The sequence below is a fragment of the Mytilus galloprovincialis genome, chromosome 6, assembly GCF_965363235.1.
Source record: "Mytilus galloprovincialis chromosome 6, xbMytGall1.hap1.1, whole genome shotgun sequence".
Lineage (NCBI taxonomy): Eukaryota > Metazoa > Mollusca > Bivalvia > Mytilida > Mytilidae > Mytilus > Mytilus galloprovincialis.
This window is the reverse complement of record NC_134843.1, coordinates 68,693,293-68,706,468: the sequence shown is the minus strand read 5'-3', so window position 1 is coordinate 68,706,468 and position 13,176 is coordinate 68,693,293. Positions and strand designations below refer to the sequence as shown.

Below are 13,176 nucleotides of genomic sequence, written 5' to 3'. Positions count from 1 at the left end.
TTTTTTGTATTGGTTAAATTTGAGGGGAAATGGGGAAAATATAAATGAAGAGTTTAAAGATTGACCAAGTAACCGATAAAAAATTGAAGTCGGCGCTTCGATTTACTAAGTAGTTATAATTTTGTGTCCTTCCATTTTGTCTCATCAGAAAAGTGACCCATTTCTGAAAACAATCAACAATAAAACCAATGGACATAGCTCCTAATTTTTTGTCATCTACGTTATTTTATATATATTTATTCATGTTTTGTTCACCTATCAGTAACTTTATACTGACTTTTTTACAAGTGATCCCAGCCCACTGTTCAGTACGATCGATACATTTAGTATCAGATTTCAACCATTTGAATTACAATCAAATGTTTGAAAGCATGTCAACATGCTAAGCACCAAGGCCTAACGCCGTCTGTCGGTAGAGATCAAAGGAAAAGTCTTTCAATAAACACTTCAATACACACCAATGTAAATTGCCCGATAAACATCAAAGGAAAATTATTAAATAAATCATCATACAGATTGTACACGTTTAGACCAAGATAAAACGAAATGTTTTTTGTATAGTTCTAATTAAAATGTATTTAATTTAATTGTCATTTTCCCTAATGCATGTACAAATTAAATATTAAATGTGTGCAGAACAAAGTAGTTTTTGATATTTTCCCCTCGTGGAAGGCTAGCTGTCGATCAGATACACAAAATTATTAAGCTCCACCCACCTTTTACAGTTCATGATCGATAGTTGAGACACACACTGTGGAACAAATTATTTTAGTGGATTTTTTTCTGTGAAAGTGGTTAATTTTCAAATTTAGAATTGTGTTGGGATTAAGTTTGTAACTTTATCGATTATTAGAGGAATATTTTGATGGAACTACAGTTGGGACATGGGGAAGCAAGCTAGCAAACATGGTAAGTTTGTGTGACCAATATTTCAGTGTCCAGTTTCGGCCATGTCATCTGTGTATTCGTGGGGTCCTTCTGGGATACAAAACGAAACTGTTTAATAAAATGATTATTTGGAGTCATTTCATTTATCATTTCAAGTTATTTGCAGAAGAAACATTAAACGTAGTTAATGTTTGCTTGTTAATGTTATTGCACAGAGAAATGTAAACAAATACTACAATACTTATAAGCATACATAATGGTACGTCCTGTGTTAGTTATGGTGTGTAGAGCTGGCTGTTTAAAACTGAAAACATTAGGTTAAATAGTTCTGTTGTGATGAGCCCTTTATTATCAATATCATTAAATTATTGTGAAACATACACTTTTTTTCACATGTACACAATGTAACTTTTTATGATTAGTTGTGTTGTAGAACCATATAGGAATTTAGTTACTTTTACAGTGACTTGACTGTAAGTGTTGCTATCCACCAATTGCAATTCATTCAAAATTTTGACCAAATTGCAATTTGTTTTATTAAACCAAATTGTTCAACTGGTCAGAAATTTGAACCAACTGCTGTAGAAAACCACAGTCAAGACTGAAAGTGCAAGGTGATGAAATAAAACATACTTACAATCCTATAAGAGGGTCTGGATGAGGGGGTCTGTTATTCTGTAAACATTTAAATTTCACCCCTTTTTTCTCTAATCTTCAAATAATAAGTCTATTCTTTAAAAGTGATTTTTGACGCATTATTCTCTAATTTTTTCCCCAGTTTTCTTTAATCTTTATAAAAAAAAATGAGTAAAAAACATTCCTTTAAATGAATGAGAACGGTGATTTCCAAACAACAGCAAGGTTTTCATTTGTTTCTCAACAATGACGTGTTGATGTGTATTGTTCTGCATGCTTTAAATGCTAGTTCCTTGAAATAACAAGTCCAAGTTCTTATCAGTTCTTTCCAGTGATTTTGACTACATAGAAAAAAAAAGATATGGTGTAATTGCCAATGAGACAACTCTTTAAAAGATACAAAATGACATAGAAATTAACAACTATAGGTCACTGTACGGCATTCAACAATGAGCGAAGCCAATACCGCATAGTCAGCTATAAAAGGCTCCCAAATGACAAATATAAAACAATTCAAACGAGAAAACTAACAATACAGTTTCATTGTGCCTTTTTTGAGTTAACATATATGAACAATTATACAACAATAAAATGTCCTTAACGTCTCTTACAAGTCTAATCTCACAGTGGCCCTTACAACACGACCTGACCTACTGATATGACCAATGTTTTCATTTTCAGTTTGTTCCTGTGTATCATTGCTATCATCACTACTGCTGGATGAGTCATATTCATCTGAATTATCGGAGTCATCTAAAATTTCGTCAACTAAAATTTCGTTTGGTTTATTCATTGTCTCTTCTGTAACACGCACTTCATTGCTTATTCTGAATTCAATATGTCCCCTGTTTTGAATGTCCTGATTCCGGTATAAAGAAATTGGTAAAGTGCCAGCTTTGTCTTTGGTTGTTTCATCTCTGACGCTTTTTTGTCTAATGTGTCGGTAATTTTCTATCAATGATTTCATTGCAACTACATCAGTTTTAGATACCTTCTTTATTTCCAAGTCAAATTGAATGTCGAAAACGTCTGATAAAGGCATGTTGCTGTTATGAACGGGATAGTAGGAGTTTGGGTGTGTGAAATACTTTAGAGACCAAACAGATACTCTTTTAAGAGATTCTCCAATGATAGTGCTGAAATTCCTGGCATATTCCAGCATTGAAAATGTTTGGTGTCGGAGGTGCGATACGGCATGGAGGTTTTCGACAATAGAAGTAAGCAAAGTAGAGGCTTCTGTGCGATACTGACCGGAAGACAACACGTGAACATTTCTAGTTAACTCGCTTATTCCAGAGTCGAGTATCTGTATGGATCTACAGGTTTTGTTAGACACGGCTCCTTGGGGGCCATTTGTCACATTAACATGAAGCTGTTGGACGTTTTTCGCATTTTGGACATGCTAGCTCTTGTACAAATAATTTTGATAATTTTCTTTAAATTTTAAGAAGGGAAAATTCTGTAAACACTTAATTTTTAGAGTTTTCTTTTATTAATTATTCAATATTCATTATATTTTTAGACCACCCATTTCTCTAATCTTTATTTTTTTGGCCCGTTATTCTCTAATCTTCATTTTTTAAGGGCATTATTCTCTAATCATTTAACCCCATCCAAACCCTCCTATAAGACTTTAACTCCACTTTATTGATGGTATTTTTAAATCAGTCTATCAATCTGTATAGTTATATTATAGCCATTACCATACAATAGGTGAACTGTTTTATTTTTAATTGCTATAAAAATGTCCAAACTAAGCTTTTATATAGTTTTTCTTTCGAAAAGTATTCTATATTCATAAGAATCACACATTATGTGAATAAAAACATTTCATATTCAGTAAAATATTTGTGAAATTGCAATATGTTTGTAGGAAGGGGAGATAATCTTTTTTGGTTTCAAAAAATCTTTATTCAAAAGAATAGTATTTTAGGTTATCTCCACAAGGAAACTTATCAATAGCATATTGTTATTTCACACATATTTTACTGAATATATGATGTATTATTTTAAATGATATATGATTCTTATAAATATAAAAATATAAAATACAATTTGTTCAATATTCTGACCAGTTGAACAATTTGATTTTATAAAACAAATTGCAATTTGGTCAAAATTTTGAATGAGTTGCAATTGGTGGATAGCAACACTAACAGTCAAGTCACTGTAGTATAAATGTAAAACGTATAGATGCTCTGTCCTGGGTACTCTTATAAACCCCTACATTAGCGGATTAACAAGACAAATTTGTACATTACATTGTGCATATCTAAATTTATTTTGACTATTTTGCGTGTTATGGATTTTGGGAAAAATTGAACCTCTGCTGAACATGTTTTTCCTCAATTGATACTTGTCATAGTTAAGTGCATGTTAATATCATTAATTGTGATATTAGATTAATTTATATATTATAAGTTAATGTGATATATCATTTTTCTCCTTTTCATTATATCAAATGAACCCTAAGTTTTTATCCATTCCTCATATTGTAATTTTTGAGTTGCACTTAGGTCAAGTGTTCATTTGAGCTCGTTCATTTAACAAAACTTTTACCATTAACGTCTTGTGGGGTATACTTTTTTTTTTTTTAAAGAAAACACATGTTCAATGTGTACTTGTATCACTTTTTGATTATTAAGTCACCTCCTTAAAATAAATTGACTTTTAAACTCAATTTCAAAATGAGTTGCATCCCTTCCAAGGAGTAACTATATTGAGTTACTCCTGAGAACAAACAATCTGTTTTCATTACTGATAATATTTGGTTTAATAAAATTGGTATATATATTATAAAACTCTTGTATATTATAATCATGATAATCCAAGAATTTCTAAATAAAATATAGCCAGCGTGCCAGACTTTTATTTTTCAATTCAATTTCAAACTGGAAATTATTTCAAAATTAAATCATACTTTCTTATTATCTCACACAAAGGTTGTAGCATTTCAGCAAAATTGTAATGTACATTGTATCTTAAGGAATTTTAGGGGGAGTTTGAGGTTAGAAATTAGTATCTGGCTAGCCCTAACAGTAACTTTGATTTTCTTTTTTGATGCATGTTCTTGCTCAATCAATTAAAAAGAGTGTACGACTTTCCATGTCATCCTGCCATTCCAATAAAATAATTGGCAAAATAATTGAATAAAATTGCACAAAGATTAAGTATTGCTTCAGATATCAAAGAAGTTTATAAAGGGATGACCATGGAAGCTTCAACTATTCAATTTTCTCAATAATTATTTTACAATTCATTGCTCACTATTTTGGAATTTGTGAGAAAATTGTCTTCTTTCTCACATTAGACTTCAAAGCCTTGTGAATTTAACTTAGGTAATAAAGTTATAAATAAAATAAATCACTTATGTTAAATTTCATTCATGACTTTGAAGGGTAATTTTGTCAAAAATTGAACAGGTAAATTGTTCATGAAACTGTACTGTTTCTTTTTTTATACTAATGACACTAAAATAAGTAAAATTAACTCATCATAGATACCAGGACTAAATTTTGTATATACGCCAGACGCGAGTTTCGTCTACAAAAGACTCATCAGTGACGCTGGAATCCAAAAAGTTAAAAAGGCCAAATAAAGTATAAAGTTGAAGAGCATTGAGGACCAAAATTCCTAAAAGTTTTGCCTTTGGTGGGGAAAATTTGGTTGATTATATAGGGAATCACTGAAGCATCCAAGGAGCAAGGCCCCCTTCATGTCAGTCTACGGACCTACCTTATGATAAGTTCTGGATCCTCCACTGATGGGATGTATGCTATAGCAAATCAGGAAGACAACAACCCAACAACATACAACACATTAAGACATATAAAGTGGAGGGAAAAAAATTATAAAAAATCATCTGATATGTAAATAAAACATGAAATGATTAAAATAAAGGCTATATAGCATTTTTATAAGAACACAAAATAACACAGAAAAAACAAAAGACTCAAAGGAACTATTTAAACCCAATTAAAACAAAGGATGGTACCAGGGGCTCAAAAGTATAAAGTAGATCCTGCTCCAGTAGTGGCATTGGTCAGCAACATTATAGTTTAAAAAAAAAGACCTGTCTGTACAACATGTCTGCTCTCAACCTTAAGAGACTGAAAAGCTAGCTAAACTCCCTTAAGGAGTTATTGTCCTTTATAGTCAATATTGAACAACTTTTCATCATTTTTGTAACTTGTACAAAAATCTTCTTTTCTAAAACTATGGGCCAAATTTAACCAAACTTGGCCACAATCATTACTAGGGTATCTATTTTAAAAAAGTGTCCAATGACCCCGCCTACCAACCAAGATGGCTGACATCAGTAAATACAGTAACACAGGTGAGCGACACAGGCTCTTGAGAGCCTCAAGTTTGAATTATACATAGACAAGTATTTTAGGGAAATCAATGAATACTGCACAAATGATTTTCATGTGTAAACCTACTTAAGTGTTGGCCAGCCAGACTAAGAAGACATCAATGATTATCGGAAATAATTGGAGATGTCAACTTCTTCATCATGTTCATGATAAATCATTTATTTTTTAAATATTTAATTTTAATGCAATTATGTCAAATACTTTTTAACATAACTTGATTTTATGAAATAAGACATGTAAGAGTTGAGGTTTCTATTAGTCTCATTTTTTGCAAGAGATTGTCCATTACAGGTTGTAAAAACAACAGATATAATCGTGTCTATATATAACATGTTTAACAAAAATAAAAACGCGAGTTTAAAATACCTAACTAAAGACGAACAGTGTATCAATTTTACCGTTTTTGGCATCATTAGATAGCACATTGCAAGCATGTCTATATAAGTCTGTGTTAACAAAGTACTTTACAGAACAGCAACAACTATATGCTGATGATGCAGTTTTTAAGGTGGACAATACATTTGAACCAGAAGGAAGAAAATGCCAACTACATCAACCAATGAATAAAGTTGATTTATAGAATTACAAAAAGTTAGGTTGATAACATATATCACTTTAATTCATGTAATTAGAGTCAAGCAACCTGCCTATCAGATGGTATTTAGGCCAAATGATTTAATGATATGCATGGCCTGTAAGCAGTCGTGTGATAGCATTATCACTGTGAGGGGGGAGGGGGGGGGGGGGAGGCAGTGAATGAGTTTATGGTTCCAATCCCCAGCTTCATGCTTACACCAAAGATTTAGCATGGTTTTTGCTGCTACTCTGCTGAGCATGAGATGATTAAGGAGCAAGAGTAAAAATGGTACACATGGAGTCAGAATAAGGTTTCCAGGTATCTGAGGGTAGGGTGACTTGTCTTCCAGCAAACTGTTAATATGTGGATTTGCGCATTAAAAAACCAGCCATGTATGGTTTCTAAAAGCAGGTTACATATTGATATTGCATTAAAATGTTCTATATGTATGCCTGAATATGCATTTAATTTGCAGCTGGACTTTTAAAAGCCATCCATCATCATAATGATATGCACTTTTTTTTATAATTACAAGAATGATTATAGCATGACATGTTAGTGTACTGACCATCAAAAAACGTTAAAATATGTGAACAATTTTATAAGAAATAAACTGGGCTGTAAAAGTAACATATTGTTGTTTGATGTCTTGTGTCATTACTTCTCCTTCAAAGAAAGTATGGGTGATACGATACCGGATAAATCAGGAAAGTTTTTATCGTAATTACAGGACCAATCATATAATAAAAGCTAGAAAGAGAAAAAAAAAAGGATAATATTCAATCCAGTTAGAGTCTCGTTACAACAAAGCTATTGTTCAAAACCTATTTAAGGGTACTTAGTCATTGCGCTCAAGTGCAAGTGAAAAAGATTTGTGAAATAACACCTGAATCATTTTCAGCTTCAGTGTGAAATGACCATGGAGGAATTCAAGCATTTGTAATGCTTTGTAATGTTTTGAGAATAAATCACATGTATTGTTACTTCAGAAGTAATGTTAAACATGAATCATAAAATTTGTAAGGGTTCCACGGAACCCAGTGTCTCGCCTACTTTTGCTGTTAATCGCAGACTCAACAAAAATGAGGAAAAACATCAATAAAAATTTCCCTCTCGATACTGTCTTTTGATTGAAAGAAGCTTCCAAGTTTGGTAAAAAATCCAGGATAGTTTATGAATCTAATAAATGTTTTATAAACTTTAACTGCAGACTGTATGTAATGTTAACTGGAAGAAAAACTAAGTCCATTTATAAGTAAAATACTGAAAAAGTGAATTTTTTTTTACAAAATTTCCTTCTTGATACTATCTTATGATCATAAACAAGCTTCTGTCCAAGTTTGGTACAAATCAAGGACAGTTTATGAAAGTTATTAAAATTTTAAAAACTTTAACCACAGAGTGAATGTAATGTTTCCTCGCAGAAAAACTAAGTCCATTTATAAGTAAAATACGGAAAAGTGGAAATTCATTTTTACAAAATTTTCTTCTTGATACTATCTTATGATCATAAACAAGCTTCTGTCCAAGTTTGGTACAAATCAAGGATAGTTTATGAAAGTTATTAAAATTTTAAAAACTTTAACCACAGAGTGAATGTAATGTTTCCTCGCAGAAAAACTAAGTCCATTTATAAGTAAAATACGGAAAAAATGGAATTTTATTTTTACAAAATTTACTTCTGGATACTTTCTTATGATCATAAACAAGCTTCTGTCCAAGTTTGGTAGAAATTCAGTATAGTTTAAGAAAGTTATTAAAATTTCAAAAACTTTAACCACAGAGTGAATATTTGTGGACGCCGCCGCCGACGACAACGCCGACGACGACGGAATGTAGGATCGCTTAGTCTCGCTTTTTCGACTAAAGTCGAAGGCTCCACAAAAATGGATAAAAATCCTTTAGGCTAAACAAAAAATTGACGGATAATAAGTGATACCATAAAAACCCTATGTTGAGGGCTGATCTGAAAACTTTTTTCTTGCATATAATGCCTTAAAATTAAAAAGAAGAAGCGTTGTGTGGCTATTTTGATTAGTCTGAAAGTCATGTTTTTGCTGACTTGTGCATTTCCTTAATTATTCAAATTTGTGACAAAATTGACTAATTCAAAAATTCTCTAGAGCTGTATGTAGACACAATCATGCTAATGCAGGTATGAATTAAATATCTCTTATTTATATCTTTGCCAAATTTTTAGAAAACTTAGTATTGTCAGTGACAATTAAGTCTACCTACTTATAAAGGGGGCAATGAAAAATCCATAAGTACATGATGTAGTTAGAAAGACACACAATAGCACCAAATACACTGCATAGAAAATGGAAGATTGAGGAAAATGAACCCCACTTCAAAACAGGAAGAACTCATGCATTCTGGAAGGGTCAGCTGTGTTTCTGCTTCAAATGAGAAACCTGATTTGGTTTTCTATTTAAATAAATTTTGTCAATGAGTCATTGATGTGTCTTTGTAACACCCTTTAAGAACCAACTGCTTTACACCATCAAGAAAAATTAATGCATTGAACTTATATTATGCATTCTTCAAAGAATGAGAATGATTGATACTAAAATGATTCATAATAACATTGAATTTAAGATTATAAGTTATATATGATTTCTTTTAATTTTTATTTACAGCAGAATGCTTTCTCGTGAATGGACAGTTTAATAAAGCTTTAATGGAAGAACAAATTTTAAAGCAGACAAAAACAGGATTTAATCTGGCCAATTACAACTTGAACAATTCCGTCACAGTAAGTACTAATCATTTATACCATAAACCATGCAGGGATTAACCTGAGTTTTCTTACAGCTCAGATCTCTTCAGGTATGGCTTGTTAACAAGTTAATCCAACATAGTATTGTTCAGAACAGATAAATTATAAGAGTGACAACAACCGGAAATAATTGCACTCAAGCAGGTTTATAATATAAGAAGATGTGGTAGAATTAACAATGAGACAACTCTCCATCAGAGACCAAATTACATAGAAATTAATAACTTTTTAAGGTCATTGTACGGCCTTCAACAATGAACAAATTCCATACTGGTCAACAGAGTGACAACATTTTCATTGTTTTCTAAAAGATTAGAAAGGATTAAAAGGCAAAATAAACATGATATTAAGGATGGATAACATATTAGGATTGAAAGACTAGTTGAAAAGTCTCACATATATGTATGGCATCAAAACTTTTATAACAAACAGAAAACTAAAAATTGAACAAAAATAAATATAATTTTGGCGACTGTGAAGCTGTGAACCAGAAACTTAATTGAGAAACATCAATGAACATGAACCACCTTCAATCATTATCTAGCTCTTTATCAATGGTTGTGAAAGAAACAGAAATGATCTCTTGCCAGAACATTTGTGTGAACACATATATATATATGGGTACCAGGGTTTTGATTTTATATTTGAAAATAGGGTGAAAGAATTGTACTTGGTGCAACTGAAACACTTCAGAATAGGAATGATTAATGTTGAGAGAAAACTGAAATGTGGAAATTAAATTTACATTCTGATTCACAACAGTTTTCATATCTTCCTCTTCAAGTTACTCACCACATGAGATAATCATAAAAAAACAGATTTATTAACAGAAAAACAAACTTTTCTGTCAGAAGTTTGAGTGAATGAAAAACCACCCTAACTTTAGAAAATAAACCTGAAGCTTAGAAAGATGTGGTCTGCACAATGAATCTTTTCTAATAAAATTTTAGCCATTGAATTCGTAGAACTGTAAAAGATTGGAGAATTGCACAGGCTACAACTATTTTTTATAGAATTTTCATTTTGAAGTTGAAAAATTTCATTGCATTCTCACAGAGTTAATATCCTGAACATATGTTTTTGTGGTATATGTAAAAGAAGATCTTGTGATGTTTTTTTTATAGTTAGGGAAATGATAGCATTTTGTTGGCTTTATGATCAGAAGTAAGTATCTTTATGAAGTTGAGACCTGAGATTTAGATGGTAATTACTGACACATGCGTCTGATGTTGATACTGTTTAGAGAGCCAGGATTTAAAAAGAATGCTATTTTTTGCCAGAGCAATATTTTTTTCATTCCTTGGCAGTGGGTAGATCAAATGATACAGGCATTCAAGATAAACAAATACTTTGTTGGATTACAGAAAGAATTTATTGTCAGTTTTTATGAGAGCTGTTAGAAAAGGCTCCAGTAGGGCTGGAATGGTCAAAGTGAAAGTTAAGGTTATTTTATATTTCATAAACATATCTTGTTCCTTGTCCTCTGCTTCTGGAACAACAATCCTGTAAAATGCCTTCAATAATTAGATATTTTTTTTTTAGCTGCACAATTAATTCTTAATTTGATAAATGAAACCATTTTGAAAGAAAACATTTTCAAATCCAGTCTTTTTAATCTACATCTATGTTTAGGATTTTGTTTTTTAAAAAGATTATATCAGGCCCTTAATTGGATAATTTTTTGAGATTTTTTAACATTTTTTAACATTTTTTTATCAAATATTTAGCTTACACTGACCTAAATAAGAGCTACATGACTCTGCTCTTAAAGGGGCATTAGCTACGAGATAAATAAAAAATCTAAATTATGATTGTTTTTGTTAATTCATTAATGAAAGTGAAATAGTGAACTTATAATTGGCTTTAAACTACTAAAATGGTTCAATTTTGTCAAATTAAGCTAAGAAACTTTGATTATGAATTATTCACTTGTCATTGCTTGTAATTAAAGTGAATAATTCGACCTCAATAAATCCTTATTCATGTGAAGTCCAATTTACCCCCTAAGAAAGAAATAGAATAATGCATGCATGCATAGTATGTGTACAGTTATTTAAAGGAAAAGAATGTCAACATTAAAAGTGAAACAAAGGTGAAATCATTTGATTGACTGATTCGATCCACAAAAAATCATTCTTACAATGTATAAGGTAAAAACCATGATAAACATATATTTTTAATCTATAATACAAAGTTAAACAGACCTATAAAAATCCAATTTCATGAGTTGCTTAATCTTTTATTTTGAAATCGCTCATATGGTCATAAAAGGTCAACTTGATAGTGGCGTCTACACTAAATTATACACACAAAGGAATCTACATGTTATTGAGAACATGTCCTGCAAATTGTTTATTTTAGACTTTTGATAGTTTGGAAAAATGTTTTACATTGTTATAAATAAAATATGAGAATTTGAGTCAGATCGGTTAACATGAATTTAACAGCTAGTACACCTTTAAGCTGATATGAGTCTTTAGTATCCTGCTAAAAGACAAAATTAGCTCAACCAATTTGAAACAACGGACCAATTTGTTTTAAACTCTTGAGATATTTTTAGTTTTGACATATTTGTGATCCCCTTTTAACTTATGGTTGATGACCCTATTTAAAACCCACCTTGTAACAATTTGCCTCTGTGCTTTCACTTAAGAAAATGGAAAAACTGGACGTCACATTCAACATTTGTTCAACAAAAAAAAACATCAGTCAAATCATGTGAAAAATTGCCACCGACTAAACTTTTAGTTAACTTTTCTGGAAAAGTACCAATTGCTTCCAACCATTGGTTAAATACTACTTTTGTCAACATTTTAATTCAGTCAACTTTAAAAAAAAAATTAAGTACAATGTACATGGACAGACTGAGGGCTGTGACACACTGTAATTCTAAGTTTTTATCAATGCAGAAGATATACAATGTTGAATTTGTGAAAAATCCAGATATATCATGTAAAATGCTGAGTATTCTGAACTTAAGATTAATTAGGTTTCCTATAGAAGTAGCCCTTTTCAGTGATCAGCATAGTTTATATCTAGACCACAATAAATATTCTGGTATAAGTGCCTCTTGATTTTTTAGTTGCTTTCCATCACACTTTCTCAAATGTGTAATCAGGGGCGGATGCAGGAATTTTCGAAAGGGGGGGTGCTAGCCCAGGGCACCCAGGGCAAAGGGGGGGGGGGTGCAAAACATATGTCCCGATACATTAATGCATTGATCGGCAAAAATAAAGGGGGGTGCGCACCCCCGGAACCCCCCCCTGGATCCGCCACTGGTAATGAACAAATAACAGGATTGAAAAATATATATGTTTGTTTGTCCATATCATTAAACACAAGTACAGTATTGTATTAATTTTCTAATTGGCACTTTCAGGTAGATGTCTTTGATCTATATGGTCATATGACCTCCAACATCCCACCTCCAACCTTATGGTTATAAAATCTACCCACATTCATGCTTCTTATTTACAATTGTGGATTTTCAGATAAAATAATTTGAATGAAAAATTCAACAACAAAATCTTGATCGAATTTTAAGTTTTATACCTGTGCTAAAGACTTACTGTAACCCAGACTATTTGTATGGAATGCAAAATTGTGTTCATTCATGATTTAATAAGAGTATGATTATAGAAATATAACAATGCAGTTAAGATCCACTTAATTCAACAAAAGAATCTCCGTACAAAAGATACGGGAAGACTGAGATAAAGACGATGATATGTTGGGTAGCGGTAGAGCGATCACAGGATCAGTTAGTAAACTACCGAACTGATATACCAACTAGATATAGACTTAATTAGTGGAATACTCTTGTCAAGAATAGGATCAAACAATGTTAGTAATCGATTTCCTATCAAAACATCCAGACAAAATAAACAAAACGAAAAATATACTGTTATTGTCTTTGTGCC

General features: G+C 31.6%; 1 protein-coding gene across 2 annotated transcripts in view; it reads left to right on the top strand.

Annotated features, from left to right (window-relative positions):
* The first annotated feature begins 728 nt into the window (after positions 1-728).
* LOC143080175 (protein naked cuticle homolog 1-like) overlaps positions 729-13,176 on the top strand; it is a 71,973-nt gene continuing 59,525 nt past the window's right edge. Inside the window, exons 1-2 of one of the 2 annotated variants that reach the window (XM_076255902.1) lie at positions 729-909; positions 9,120-9,232. In XM_076255902.1, the coding sequence (XP_076112017.1) occupies positions 885-909; positions 9,120-9,232 (138 nt within the window). In that variant the 5' untranslated portion in view covers positions 729-884. Of the gene's footprint in view, positions 910-9,116; positions 9,233-13,176 lie in introns of both variants that reach the window. The other variant, XM_076255901.1, reaches the window with a different exon arrangement.